This window comes from Melospiza georgiana, chromosome 2, assembly GCF_028018845.1.
Source record: "Melospiza georgiana isolate bMelGeo1 chromosome 2, bMelGeo1.pri, whole genome shotgun sequence".
NCBI lineage: Eukaryota > Metazoa > Chordata > Aves > Passeriformes > Passerellidae > Melospiza > Melospiza georgiana.
The window spans coordinates 105228811-105243972 of record NC_080431.1 but is presented as its reverse complement, the minus strand read 5'-3'; the positions used below and the strand labels follow the sequence as shown (position 1 = coordinate 105243972).

At 35.5% G+C, this 15162-nt stretch overlaps 1 protein-coding gene across 2 annotated transcripts in view; it reads left to right on the top strand.

The window, feature by feature from the left end:
• The window catches only part of RPS6KA3 (ribosomal protein S6 kinase A3), a 73643-nt gene that overhangs the window by 47991 nt on the left and 10490 nt on the right, over positions 1–15162 (top strand). The window contains exons 10-17 of one of the 2 annotated variants that reach the window (XM_058044719.1): positions 1853–1923; positions 6210–6298; positions 6550–6614; positions 6713–6815; positions 7001–7125; positions 8875–8997; positions 10447–10536; positions 14856–15014. In XM_058044719.1, coding sequence (XP_057900702.1) covers positions 1853–1923; positions 6210–6298; positions 6550–6614; positions 6713–6815; positions 7001–7125; positions 8875–8997; positions 10447–10536; positions 14856–15014 — 825 coding nt within the window. Of the gene's footprint in view, positions 1–1852; positions 1924–6209; positions 6299–6549; positions 6615–6712; positions 6816–7000; positions 7126–8871; positions 8998–10446; positions 10537–14855; positions 15015–15162 lie in introns of both variants that reach the window. The other variant, XM_058044712.1, reaches the window with a different exon arrangement.

Sequence of the window (15162 nt, the reverse complement as noted above, 5' to 3'; positions counted from 1 at the left end):
AATCTGTAAGTATCCACTTTTAACTAATTCTTAATTTCTGAGCTGATCAAAAATTCAAGTGATGATTGGTGTGGTATAAGTACACAGGATCTAGATTGAACAGAATTTATAGCATAGAAATTGAGACTTTGAAGATATTTCAGCAAATCATTTTGCTTCTTTTCTTGTGCTGCTAGACATGAAGTATGCTTAAGCTATTGTTAAGAACTATATTCCAATTTGTCCTTTAAAACAGTGACAGTTTTAAGGGATGTCATACAAGTAAAAACATTCATTTAAAGTTTTCAGAAGCACTGAGGTACTCTCCTCCTGAAATAAAACATAAGTAGGAAAGGCCAATGTTGGCTTATTCTATAAGCACTATTGGCTTATTAATGTTGGAATATAGTATTTGGGAGGGGTGACAAAGAATACACGTATTGAATTGTTAATACAAGCATGTGTGCTTGTGACAAATTAGGAGCTTGTAAAAGAAACTGTATTTCATGCAAGTGTAAGTGGAGCACTCCAAATTTAGCTTTAAAAAAAAAAAAACCATTATAAGTGCACCTTATAAAAATCTTGCTAAGCCACAAATTTTTTTTTATGCTTACAGTTCTGGCTTATCCCTCTCGCATCTTCCTGACAATTGTCCTAGGTGTTAAAGTTAAAAGTAGTCTTTTTTTCATGTTGGCATTATTATTAAATTTAATTTTTTAAATATATCAGTAAGAAATATTATCTAGACTGTAAAGTATCTACCAGTAGTGAAGAGATGGCAGTAAGGAATTCAAATTTTATTTCAAAAAAATGGTGTTTTCAAGAAAATTATTAGTTCAACTTCATGCTGTTATTGTAGCAAATACTGTACAAATACTGTAGTCATGCATTATTTATTCAAGTTATCCACTCCATTTTTTATGTTTAGGAGGCTGAGTGTTTGGGTCATACCAGAAAAGAGAGGAATAGAGGATACCTTGTGTTCAGGGTGACTTAAGTTTGCATAAGCTGTTCCAAGGGTTCCTTTATAATTATTTTAATTTTGATGTCATTAACTGAAGGCCATGAAATTGCATTGAACTAAATTGCTTTGCAGTCTTTAAACCAAAAAATCCAATTTCTGCCTAGGTGCTGGCTGCCATGACTGCTGCCAGCCTGCTTTCACTGCCTCACTTAGATCTGATATCCCTGCAGCATACTGCAGTCCAACAGGAGTGCCTTTATATTTATCTATTTTTACTCAGTCACTTTCAGAACAAATCAGTATTTCAGCAGTGTCTGTTGCTTACTGCCAGGCACTGTAGAATGTGCATGCACGTACTGTGTAGCTCTTCCGTGTTCCTTCAGGCTTTATTTCCACTGTATGCATACAGTAACCACTTTTCATCATGCATGTCTTTGTCAATCAGCTAACCTTTTCCCCTTCCCAATGAAAGCTGTGTACATGCCAATTTTCACAATTTTGACCTTTTAAAAAATTTCTGCATGAGGAGAAATCATCACTAACTTTTCAAAGGAAAACCTTTTCCCCTACCCCGTCCCCTTTGTTTAAAACTAAAAATACAGTTGTACAGATCAAGTCTTCCTAGGACAAAATTTTTAGGCAGAAATTAAATACAGAACATTATAGTCTAAGTTGTTCAGATAAAAGGATGTGTAAAGCAAGTTACCAATATAGGAAAATATTTTGCAGCTTTAAAAATGGCAAAGGCTGCTCAATGTTCTTAGCAATTGAAACTGTACAATGAAGTTGTTTTGCTCAGACTTGATTGTTAACATGCATGAATTTTGGAAGGTTAAGATGCTAAGTAGTTTTGTCAAAAATTAGTTTTTGTCCAGGTAATGTAATTGATGAAAGTTTTACTCTATACAGTTTGAAATGCTCACTGGTACTCTACCTTTCCAAGGGAAAGACAGAAAAGAAACCATGACTATGATTCTCAAGTGAGTACACTCTTATTTATATATCTCATCAGGTATTCTACAGGGATGCCCTCCGGGCTGCAATATCTAATTTCTACTCCTCCCTCATTTTCAAAGGTACTGGTAAATCCTCACTCCCTATTCCATATTATTAATTCCCTTTGCTGCCTATCTAATTTGCTTCACTATTCCTCCACCATACCAGGTACAAAGGATTTCATAGCAGCTCTTTAATCTGTAATAATAACTTCTCCAACCACATGATCTCTCCCATCTTATCTCCATAATATTTTTTTAACTTTCTTATCCTTTTTGATAACATGTGCATTTTTTTTCTTGTTGGGTTTTTTTTTTCCTTTGTTTAGGTTTTTGGAGGTTTTTTGAGAAAGTATTTTCACTCCTCATCCTTCTTTATCTTACCAGCTCCTCACTCTTTATATTAATGGTGCTGCCAACAACTTGCCTCCCCAGTGCTCCTCCCTTCTGTACTCTCCTATGACTTGCCTTAGCTCCAATTTTTCCCTTTGCTATTTTCAGCATTGATTTTGCATTAGTTCTATTGTGGGAATTGCTTTCCTTCATGCAGTTAATGTTCTTGTTTTTGCTTATGAAGGTCTGCTTTTTTCTTTGCCAATTCCCCACATATTCTCTGAACTAGTACAACCTATGGTGTAAATGCCCCATTTTTGGGACTGTAGCCAAACACCGTGCAAACAAGTCTGTTTCCTCATATCATAGGTTCACTTCTCTGTTTCCATCTATTTTTAACTAATACCATTTTTTCTATGGAAGTTCATAAGATTATCTTAGTTTTCTAATTTGTTTTCTGCTTCATTGTTTATCATTGTTCTCAGTCCTGTTAGCCACTTGTCTACCCATATATCAAAGCTGGAATTTTTTTTGCACTAAAAGCCTCTTTTGAAAAATAAATTCATGGAACTTTTAATATTTTCTCTAAATAATTAGAATGTGAAAACCACTAGAAAACACACTCATTATTTTCCTGGCTTTTGCTTTCATAATGCATACATCTTATGTTATTCTTTGGTTTTTTCTTCATTTTATTTGCAAATGTATTTAGTGATGCTAGTTTCTTCTGCTGCCTCAACACTATGTGAGATCAAATCTTCATGTTGTGATTATTCAATGTCTTTTAACTAAAAAGTTCTATCTATTCACAGCAAGCATAAACTCCTTCTGACCATCTCCTATTTACAAGAAGCTAGTCTGAGATAATTCTGCTGCACTCTCACTTGCTTCAGGAGCCATGCATTTTTTTCTGTGTGTCTTATGAGTCATATCTTTCTCTTCTCTTTGCCTGCATGTGACTCTGCCCTGTTCCTCAACAGTCTTTTCACTGTTGCTATAAATATCTTCTGTATTCAGCTGCCATGTAGAATATCCTTGCATTTCTCCAGGTAATTGACATTCATAGTCATTCATAGCCCAGAGAGTGGTGCTGAATGGAGTGAAATCCAGCTGATGGCCGGTCACAAGTGGTGTTCCCAAGGGGCCAGTCCTGTTAAACATCTGTATCAACAACCTGGACAAGGGGATTGAGTGACAGTTTGCAGGTGCCCCCAACCTAGATAACAGGGAATATGGATCTGCTGGAGGGTAGGAAGGCTCTGCAGAGGGATCTGGACAAGCTGAATCAATGGGATGAGGCCAGTAGGATGAGTTTCAGTGGGGCCAAGTGCCAGGTCCTACACTTGCATCACAACAGCCAGGCTTAGGGAAGAGTGGCTGCAAAGTTGCCTGGCAGAAAAGCACCAGGGAGCTTGGTCAATAGCTGCTGAACATAAACCAGTGTGTGGCCAGGTGGCCAAGAAGCCAAATGGCATCCTGGCCTGTGTCAGCAATAGTGGGGCCAGCATGACCAGGGCAGGGATTGTCACCTGTACTCAGCATTGGTGATGCTACACCTCCTGTGTCTAGTTTTGGGCTTCTCACTGTGAGCACACACGAGGTACTGGAGCGAGTGCAGAGAAGAGCAGTGGAACCAGTGAAGGGTCTGGAGCACAGATTCTGTGAGGAACAGCTGAGGGATCTGGGTTTGTTTTTTCTGGAGGATGTGCAGGGGTCACCTTTTCGCTCTACAGCTCCCTGAAAGGAGGCTGTAGCCAGGTGGGGGTCGGTCTCGTCTCCACAGTAAGAAACAATCAGATGAGAGGATCATGAGTGCACTGTGGGAGGTTACAACTGGATATTGGGAAAAATTTCTTCATTAAAAGGGTTGGAACAGGCTGCCCAGGGAAGTGGCTGATTCACCATCCCTGGAGGTTTTATAAAAGGTTGTGGCACACAGGGATATGGTTTAGTAGTGGACTGAGTGGTGCTGGCTTAATGGTTGGACTTGACAGTCTTAAAGGTCTTTTCCAACCTAAGCAATTAGAGGTTTCTATGATTCTGTAATTACTTTCAGATTTCATTTGAGACTATATCTCTTAATGAGATACAACTTCTTTCCAGCTTTTTCACCTTCTAGTCTTTGCAATTGTTAATAGTTTCAAATAGCTGCACAGAAAGTGTGCTATGATGTAAAGATATTTTACCCTCTTTGAATGTTCCATATTCTTATTAATATTATCTTGCATAGAAGTGTTTTTCTTTTGGTCATAAAAGCAGCTGAAAACCAGAAGATATTTTGAAGTATTTTCTGATTAAGTCCACACTTTTTTTCTGGTCTATGTTTTCTTTTTATTTTCCACATACGTAGTATATTTTTCCTTAAATTTTCCATTAAACTTTAAAATGGACAGGTGTGCATATGAATTCTGTTTTCCATAGTGTATATTTACAATATATTGCTTTTCTTAGCTTCTGTTCCCAAAAATCTACGGAAAATGCATTCTTCTTACAACATATTTTTTCAAGGGTTCTTTATTTCTTACAACATTATCAAGAGAAATTTTTGTTTATTCTTGTGTGTTTTACGTAAAACTGGGAAACCCTGCAGTTTGAAGAAATCGTAGGTCACTGCAACAAAGATAAATTTTTAAACATTTTTCTCCTTTACTTAAGAGATATCCCTTCATATAAAATTTTGCCATTGTCCATCAGGAATGTCAGAAAAAAATTGCTGTCACTCATGTAGTTGCATAATATAAGAACTCTGAGGACCTGGTAGTTGCCTTTCCTTCTCCTCTGCCATGTGCCTGGTACAGGATTTTGTGAAAGGTGGTGGTGCATGGCAGTCAGGAAGAGTTGGATGGCCCACTGCCCGTTCCTCCCCTCCACTGGTGGCCTTCATCTGTCTGTAGTATGTTATTGAAGAGTCCAAAGAAGCCAATGTTTTTCTGTTTTTTTCCTCCCTGCCCTAGCTTTTTTCATGCTGAAAGGAATGGAAAATTTACTAAGTTCTAGGTTGAAAGTGGTTGAAATAGTGAATCAGTGGCAACACATTTGCATTTAGACAAGTGATACCAATGTGAATATCTACAAATACCTGGAATATAAGACAAATCAAGTTCTGATTGAAACACAGAGCTTGTGTCGTGGACTGTTACAGAAAAATACAAGCTACAGGTTGAATTAGTGATGGAAAGGAGGAAATTATGTCCCTCTTTCCCATTATCATAGTTACAAGAAAAAGTAAGACCTAGTAACAGTGAGAGAATGAAGACTCAACAATAAATGGCAAGGAAGAAAATATGATAAGGATTACAAAACAAAATGAAGTTAAAGTACAAAAATTTAAATCTAAAAATTCAAGGCTGGCAGATTGTAAAAGTATTATTTGAAGTAGATCGGGGAGGGGAGAAAAAGGAAAAGAGGAGTGGGATTTTATTGTTTGGTTTTTTGGGGTTTTTTTACCAGCTAATCCTGCAAGATCTGTCCTACCTTAATTGAATTTCTGTTTTCTAGTTTGTTTCCTGGGTTATCTTGATGTGTGTCATAGTGTGGTACTTTTCTTAGTCCTTCTATTAGATAACTATCAGAATGCTTTGTTTGGTGTCATTTGCTAGTAACTGGACCTATAAGTGGATCAAAGCATATTATGGAAATGTACAAGTTTATAAACTGCTGTTCTCTAGCTGTTCTTCTCTACATTTTCCACCTTTTCTTCCACTTAAGTTCCTGAGTCATTACTGAAAATACTATACTACTTAAAAAAAAAAATTAAAAACCCAAACATGTTTACATGACTGACAGCACTTTTGCTCTGTATCTGATGTCTGAAGGCAATTTCTCAGTGATGCTACTTCATTTATTATGGACTTGTTGAATGGCAAAGGACAGGGGGAATGCAGAGTTAATTCTTACCTAGATATGTTTGTATGCTATTAATTATTTTTATTCTCTAGGGCCAAACTCGGAATGCCCCAGTTCTTGAGTCTTGAAGCACAGAGCCTCCTGCGAATGCTCTTCAAAAGAAACCCAGCAAACAGATTAGGTAAAGTTTTTAGCAGAATATTTTAAATTTGATCATAATATTTATAACATCAGTGGTCATTAAACTGACTAAAATTTTTTCCTATGTAAAATAGACTTTAAAGGAGGAATGTAGTTTGCCCTTCAAATATTATCATTTCTGCTAGTCGTACAGCTAAAATTAATGCAGAAGGAATAAGAAATATAATTTTGCTAGCCATTCCTTTGACCAAAAAGAAAATAATTCAAAGACATTTTTCTTCCTTATAAAAGGAGCAGGTCCTGATGGAGTAGAAGAAATTAAGAGGCATGCATTCTTTTCCAAAATAGATTGGAATGTGAGTATTTAATTTAAAATCAATCCAGTAAATTTCTTGGTTAAGTCTTTTATGGTATCATGTAACTTTTCCACTTCAAATTTGTCCCTTCTCTTCAGAAATTGTACCGGAGAGAAATTCATCCTCCTTTTAAACCTGCAACTGGCAGACCTGAAGATACATTTTATTTTGACCCTGAATTTACAGCAAAAACTCCAAAAGGTAAAGAGATAAGAATGAGAGAATTTACATATTCAAAAGATTGAATTTGAATTTCAGACTTTTTCATTCAAAATTTGATAGAAATTGTTGTCTTCATAACTTCAAGGTGCTACCAAAATTTCAGTATTTAATCTCATATCTACATGTTAAAGAATCTGCTTGTAAGTAGATGATGTATTTTTCAGATTCACCTGGTATTCCACCCAGTGCTAATGCACATCAGCTTTTTCGGGGATTTAGCTTTGTAGCTATTGCATCAGATGATGAAAGCCAAGCAATGCAGACAGTTGGAGTGCATTCAATTGTCCAGGTGAGTACATCTAATAAAAAAAAAAAATCAGTGCTGTCTCTTGGTGGATGGATTGTTTCCTTGTCACAGAATGAAGTATCATGACAAAATCATTGTCATCTTTTGGACAAGAAAAGTAAAGATCAGGTTGTTTCATCCAAACAAAATCTCTGAAGGTACAGGACCTGTATAATTACTGAGCAGCTACAGCTTCAAACAGGCTTTTAAATGAAAACCTTATGCTGTATGTACTGTATCAACTCTTTAATGTCAAGCCATAATTATAAGGTGGAGTAGAATAACAGATATATTGATTTATTGGTTTTTTCCCCCATACATGAAAATGTCAGTTGACTCCTGCAATGCAGTAGTAGGAGGCACTGGACTATGATTGTGAATTGTATCTGGATGTTCTGAACTGCTGGAATCCTGTCCCAGGACATGTTCTGTCCCTCCTAAGCCACTTGAAATTAGTTAGCTAATCTCTCTTTTTGTGACTGGTATCAGTGCATGATACAAGTCAGTGTTACAGTGCACACTCAAGCTTTGGCTTCCTTGATGTGTTTGGATGACCCCAGTGGAGTCTCCTGTATTAATAATTGTGAGGTTATCACCTAGAAAAGGAGACCTATGTAAAAGTTGTATTTCTCCCTCCTCTCTCTTCTTTTAATAATTACTGACTCATGAAAACCAACTCATGATCCAAATTGTGTTGAAAACTTCTTAATGTAGGTAGGAATAAATTATTGGATTTACTATTAGATTTATTTGTATGATTTGGCTTATTTGTATTTTTCAGTGCACTGGTATTTTGCAAATGTCTGAGAAAACTGTAAAAAACCCAGAATTTATAAAGAATGTGAATGGCCCTTGTGTTTCATTAACACTGTCATGTCTAGAATTGTCACAACATGCTTTTCTACACAGTACAGTTTCATGTATAATATTTTTTTAAATATAGCTTTAGATCCTTTTTTATTCTCCAGAAGCTTTCTGATTTGATATATGCATCAGAATTATTTCTGATCTTGGCATCTTGCTAGAAGTTTCTGAAAGCTTCTCTGTGCTGCTTTATTTCTATGTAGTTTTGTGGATGGCATTATTGCTCTTTGTATATGGTTTCCTTCTCTTGTAAAGATATGTTTCTCTGCTGCCTTTCCTCTCTGCTCCTCAACAACTTCCTCACTCCTATTTCCTCTTTTCTGTGCTGCAGGATACCCAGATGGTTTCCTGCAAATGCTTTGCATCCTTTGCACAAACTCCATACACTAGAACACCATTTCCTTCCCTTACAAGAGTGAGCACTTGTCCTCCTTTCAGCTTTTTATTTCTGTGAAAGGATTTTTGACTGCTATTCCATGCAATTCCAACCAATCTGATTCTATTCAGTATGTCTGAATTTTCCAGCTGCCATTCTGTCTATTCAGATAATAAAAGCAGTGATACTTCTTTACCATTGTTGTATCACTATTTTATCTTGAAGTCTTCTGGTTTGGAGTTTCTATCTTTAAATTAGTAAAGCAGCAATCAGAAAAATAATGCCATCAGTTTCTAAAATAGAGTGTGCATCATTTACAGCATGTGTAATATATAATTTATCTTATAGTAAGTTTGAACAGAAGGTAATGGGGATTTTGACCACTTTCACCTAGTAGAGTCATCAGTTAAAATTTTAAGCAAATCAATAGGAATTTTTTAAAAGTTATTTTAATAAAAAATCAGTTACACATTAAGAATATTCATTAATTGATAATGTTATTTTGGTAGCAGTTGCACAGGAACAGCATTCAGTTTACTGATGGATATGAAGTAAAAGAAGATATTGGAGTTGGCTCTTATTCTGTCTGCAAGAGATGTGTTCATAAAGCTTCAAACATGGAATATGCTGTAAAGGTAATTATTTTGTTACAAATCACACTTTTTAGATTTTAGCATTGGGCATCTTTTATTTGCCATAGAGAAACACAGAGATTAACTTTTTTAATGTAAAAATATTTTAAGTGCAGCTATAAAAATAAATTCATAAATTCTTAAATGGGTAAGGAGTTCATAACAGTCTTCAGTCTGCTATAACTTCCAGAATAACTTCAGCTGTTTTGGCTTCCTGGTTTTCAGCAAGGTATTTAATGTTGTTTTTGTTATTCTCTAGGGCTTTCTAGCACTTCTTTGAAGGCATTAAATTCTCACTTGGAATCAGTAGATTTCCCAGAACTGCAATGATAAGGTTTTCTATCTTTCTGTGTAATTACCTAGGACCAAATGGTTGCTATGAAAGCAAGAGTATGGATTAGCAGACTTTATAAGTGAAAAAAAAAAAGCAGTCTTTAAATCCTATTCTGGGGGGCAGTTCTCTTTTTGAATTGTTGAACAGTTTAGTACTTAATTATGTAAAACACAAAGATTAATTAAGTATGTAGATTGCCTCCTCTAAACCTTCCAGTTTTAATCTGGTACTTAAATACTTTATTTTATTCTGGTTCTGGCCAGGAACAGATTTGACTTCTGTCCTTTCAATTTGAAGTAATTTCTTGAAGCTGCAAGAAGGTCCTGGCATAGCTGATAATTCCCTCAGCTATAACATTTGTTGTGAAGATTCACTTGCTTTTCTGTTGCCTCTGTTAGGGCATTTTTTTCCTCAAGGAATCTTGAAAAACAGAATTTGGTACCAGTGTCTGATGTGTTAGCAGGGGATGGGTAGCAGTATGGGCATAAGGGTGAAGGGCTAACATAACAATGGAAGAGACATTATAGAAAATTCTGCAGTTCAGGAGAGGAAAAAAGTGAGAAGAACAAGAGTACATTTAAGTAGGGTAAATGTTATTTTGCTTGTTTGAACAAGGTGAACTTGAGAGCCAGATATTCAAATGGACTTTTGTAATGAATGTGTTTGAATTAACTCTGAGAGATTTTTATTTTTACTATTTTTTTTGTTCTCTTTCTCTCCTGCTTTCTTTTACTGCACCAAATGTTTGAGATTAGCATTGTGAAAATCTGTTGATTAGCATCATCCAACCAGTATCTCGTGTTAAATTATGAACTTCCCATTTTATTAAATAATGGATCACTGAAGTCTTATCTACTGAACAGCCTTGCATTATTTATCACAGCCAAAGAGGTTAGGTCACTTATCCTCTGAAATAATTTTCAAAAGAAATTTTTTCATTTTTCCCAACATTTTTTGCTTTGCCTTGCTTTTCCAATTTATCAAACTTGGTTTTGGTTATAATCTCTGCCTTTTGCAACAATAAATACTGCTTAACTGTTCATGCTAATAAGCAAACCAAAGCATTACACTAGATTCACAAAAAGAATTATGCCCATTTCTGTATGTGCTCTTAACAGATTATTGACAAGAGCAAAAGAGATCCAACAGAAGAGATTGAAATCCTGCTGCGCTATGGACAGCATCCAAATATTATCACCCTGAAAGATGTAAGTGGTGTTTTAAACACATCCTTTAGTGTATTACAATTCCAAATAACTTCTAATTTGAGAGATGAGAAGCTACATATTTTAGATTTATGTTCATGTTTTTCAGTATTTAAATATAAAACAGTGCAATTTATTCAGTAGTATCTAGGTTTTTACTGGGATGTCTGTGTTTTCTTTTAAAGATGCATATATTGTGGTACAGCGTTATTCTAAGGAGTCAAATAATTCATCCTTCATAAATCCTAGCAAGAATAATTTATTTAATGTTGGCTGTGTTTTTAAAGGCTCAGGGAAGTTTTTTGATTGCTTAGTTAACTTTAAATCTGATTTCCCTTACATAAATCAGAAGCAATTTTATTATATAACAAAGGACTTATTGTTAGCACAGTGCCCAAGGTGTTTTTCATGGACAGTAGCAAGTATTACTCAAGTGGTATTACTACAAGTAGTAGACAAAATCTTTCCATGTCCATGGTTTTCACTGTTTTTTATCTTTATCTGGCCTCTGTATGAACACTATCTAGGTATTTTTTCCTTCTGTTATTTGCTCTGACCATGGAAACACTTTGTCCATAAAAAGGAAGGAATAATGTAAGCTGGGAGGTAGAGGGTTTTCATAGTGAACAGTATATTCTGATGACCTAACTGAAAAAGAAAATTGTCTCCTTGGTTATTCATTGAAGATGATTTAAAAGGCGTATGCTTAATGACTTTCTTAGACTGCAGGGAAATATTCTGGTCCCCCAAACCAAACCTCAGGCAAAACAGCAAAGCATTTCCAGGAAGCTGAGCTCAACTGAAAGGAGATTTCCAGACATTTTGATGCCATTAAAACAACAGCTCATAAATGCTGTGGAGAAGAGCACTAGAGAACTCTACATGAAGCTGATCTGCTATAATCTGTCTTCACTTTATTGATATCATTCTGTTTGGCCCTTTCTTGGACAGAGAAAATAAGGTAGATATTCAGGGAAGCCCACCAGGGAGCTTTTCTTCTTGTAAGCAAGATGCCACAATTACAGTCCCACTTTCTGTTCTGTTTCATGTGGGTGGACAGTAAAGCTACCTGGAAGGAGCTGTGCTGAACAGAACCTGCATCAGCATTCATGGTACTTTTAGTGCTGCATGCTGGGCTCATGTGTTATTTTAATTCATAACACAGCTTATGCTATTTAAGCAGGAACACAAACATGAGAATGTGAGCACTTAACCTGAACTTAAGCATGATGAAAATTTTACATTGAGAACAGAAATCCAGGCAGTCTTAAACAGCTGCAATATATGCTGAATTATCTCACTCTGTAATTAATCCTTTATTATCATCAGTCATCTTCCAGCAGGAACCATCTTTCATGCACAGCAACAGCAACACACAAATAGGAGAACTACCAAAAAAAACCTCCTTAAGCCCACAAAGGGAGAAAGGCTGTAATTCTCACTCACTTCTGCTTCAAGATCAGTTCCCCAAGCAAGATTATGGAAGGATGTAAAGAGATGTAGAATCCATATGTAATAGAATCTTGTGTAAATCTGTAAGAATTTGGCATTAAGTTTTTCTTGTCCTAATGCAGACCCATGGGGCAGATTGCTTGCATACCCGACATTATAGTGGTGTGCTATTGCAGCTTTCAGAGAAGATAAGGAGCATTTTGCCTTCAGGTCTCAAACTCTAGAGCACCATTGTATACCAAACTCTAGAATACTATTGTAAAAATAAAACTCACTGTTGATTTCCTCATTTTTTCATTTAGTTCCACATCAAGAATGAAATGTTTCTAATCTGAAGTGCCAAAATAAAATATTTCAGTATTTAAGTGCCGGCTTTGGAAATTATTATTCTGCAAGAAACAATTTCTGTCTTTTCTTCTATTTCAAGAAGGAATGCAGCAATATTTGAATTTTTCTTCAGATGGAAGTTTTCATTCTTGTTCAGCCTTTTTATGTAATTTAATTCTGAAGGTGTTTGGATTGAAACAATGGATATTCAAGAGACCAAATTCTTTCTGCAGTGCACAGTCCTCTGGGGATTTTCCTTCTGATTGTTATCAGTGTTTTTTTCAGTTACACAGTATATAAACAAAAGGAGCTATATTGTGCTAATTCAGATATCCTTCTTATCCAATATCCTGCCTCTGACAGAGGCCCTTGGTGCATGCCTAGGAAACAGTGTAAGAAGGGAGGAAGCACACAGCTTCCAACAAAACATTACCTAGAAACTTCCTGTGCCAGACCATTATAAGTATTGTACCCTTTTTATGTAATAGTTACTGTTCTGTAACAGAACTTTTGTCCTGCTTTGAGTTACTTAAAGCATTGCCTGAAGAATCTTTTCAGAAACATTTTAGAAACCTGAATACAAGATATCCAGTCTCCCTGTCCAAGTACTTATTTATGATTTCAAAATACCTCATAATATGTCTGTAAAATCTTACTTCCCTTGGCAAAAACCTTGATTTCTTTCTCCCTTGCATTATGTTTTGTTCATAAGCCTACATCTGTTTCTCACTATAGTTTCTTCCACTTTACCTTGTAGAGCAAACATAATGACTGACCTATGGCTTGTGCTCAGAGTTAATTTTAAAAAGTAGTGTCACATTTGTCATCTTAGCCTGATACTGTCCATCTGTGAAGAAAACTTGAGCAGTATTTATTCAAAAACAACTTTAGTTGGTAATACCATTAGAGGATGGTAAAACAACTTAAGTTGGTAATACCATTGGTGCAAGGGGAATAGTTTGTTTGGGGTGAGTTATCTGTAGGTTTTTTTGGCTGGCAGACAGGACCAGCAGATAAAATAGTAATCAAATGAAAATTTTGCTTAAATTCAGCAATACTGAGATGTGTATGCTCTGTCATGTCAAATGAAATAAGCTGATCTCCTCATGTCATACCAGGATTAGAGGAAGCATGCCTATAAAAAAAATCCAGTTTTGTATCTAGAATTAGATAATTCTGCTTTTGAATACTGTGTTATATTTAAAGTCTTAATACAAACACATTCAGGTGCTCAGCTATTTAATGGGGGAAAAATTCCTGTTAAATGAGAGCACAGAAACCCATCATGTCTTCATCTCCTTACAATCGTAAGCTTGTAAGGACCACAGAATTATTTAGCATTCTTTTTCTTTTAATTTGCTGAGAAAATAAATCCTTTTAGTATTGTTAGGAGAAAAAAATTTTGATGCTTAGAACTTTATTAGCAACTTTTTCCCAGGTAGCTTAAGACCAGGGAATTGGGATAAAAACTTCTTCTTTTATTCTTATTTTCTGTTACTTAGCTGATATCTATTCCTAACTGTATTTTACTATAATTTTGATAATTGTTTCTACTTAAACACAAGGAGTTTTTTATTTCACACATTTTACTGAAAATAACAATTACGACATCCCCATAAAAGTAGGTTGAAAAAATTAAAGGGAACAGTTTGTAAAAGATTTCACTAAAGCAGGAATGGTTTCTGGATTAAATTGGAACTCCAAGCCCAGGTTGGATGGGGCTTTGAGCAACCTGATCTAGTGAAACATGCTCCTATGGCAGAACCTCGGGACTAGATGATCATTAAGGACACTTTTAGCCCAAGTCTGTGATTCTGTGGAAGTGGAACTGAAATGAAATGCTGAAGTGTTAGTACCTTAAATGTGCTTTGGTATCACTCAGTCTATAGTGCCCTCTGGTGAGAATGTAAAGAATTCTCAAATGCTTCCCTGGATGATAAAATCCATGCAAAAATTGAGCCATTTTCCATAGAAGTAAGGGATAAAATATGCTTCTTTTAATACTTTTAGACTTTGTCATAGTCTTCATATGCAGACTGTTGTATAACTTTTAGGTGCTTTTCACTGTTCACAGTGGCTATTTCAGATAAATTTTGATTATTTTTTCCTTTTTTTTTTTTGTCTGACTGTTGGCATGATCTCTATTTATATTTTTAATTTAGTGCAATAATCACTGCTTGAACTAGCTCTGGTTTTGCCTAATTAGACCAGTTTCCATTTTTTGCTACTTAATTTCTCATGTCTGGTTTCCTTTGTTGTAGTGAACCTGTGTGGGGGAAACTACCTGTTATTTATCTTTTATCTTTAAACACTTTCATGCTAGTATTTCTATGTTATTTTGGTACAGCATTGCCTTTTTGTGGCTGTTTTGTGTTCAGTTCTGAAGATGCACAACATTTGGATATAACATGTGGGTTATGAAATCAGGGGAAAACAATTGAAGAAAACAGCTTGTGGACACACCTGCACTATCTCTATGTGCTTCACAGAAGACAGCAGAGAATAAATGTTTTGAAGTTTAAAATTTTTTGTACTTTTTGCAGGTGTATGATGATGGAAAATATGTATATGTAGTAACAGAACTTATGAAAGGAGGAGAACTGCTGGATAAAATTCTTAGGCAAAAATTTTTCTCAGAACGAGAAGCTAGTGCTGTTCTGTTCACAATAACAAAAACGGTTGAATATCTGCACACACAAGGGGTAAGTTTTCATCTCAGACAAAATGGTTTTTGCCATTGAAAGCTTCTCTTTCAGAAGCATAAACTTGTATCTTGATACATTCTTCTGTGTGGTAATTAAGTAGTTTTTGGTAAACAATTACATTGCAGCCGGAATTTGTGTTGAAATC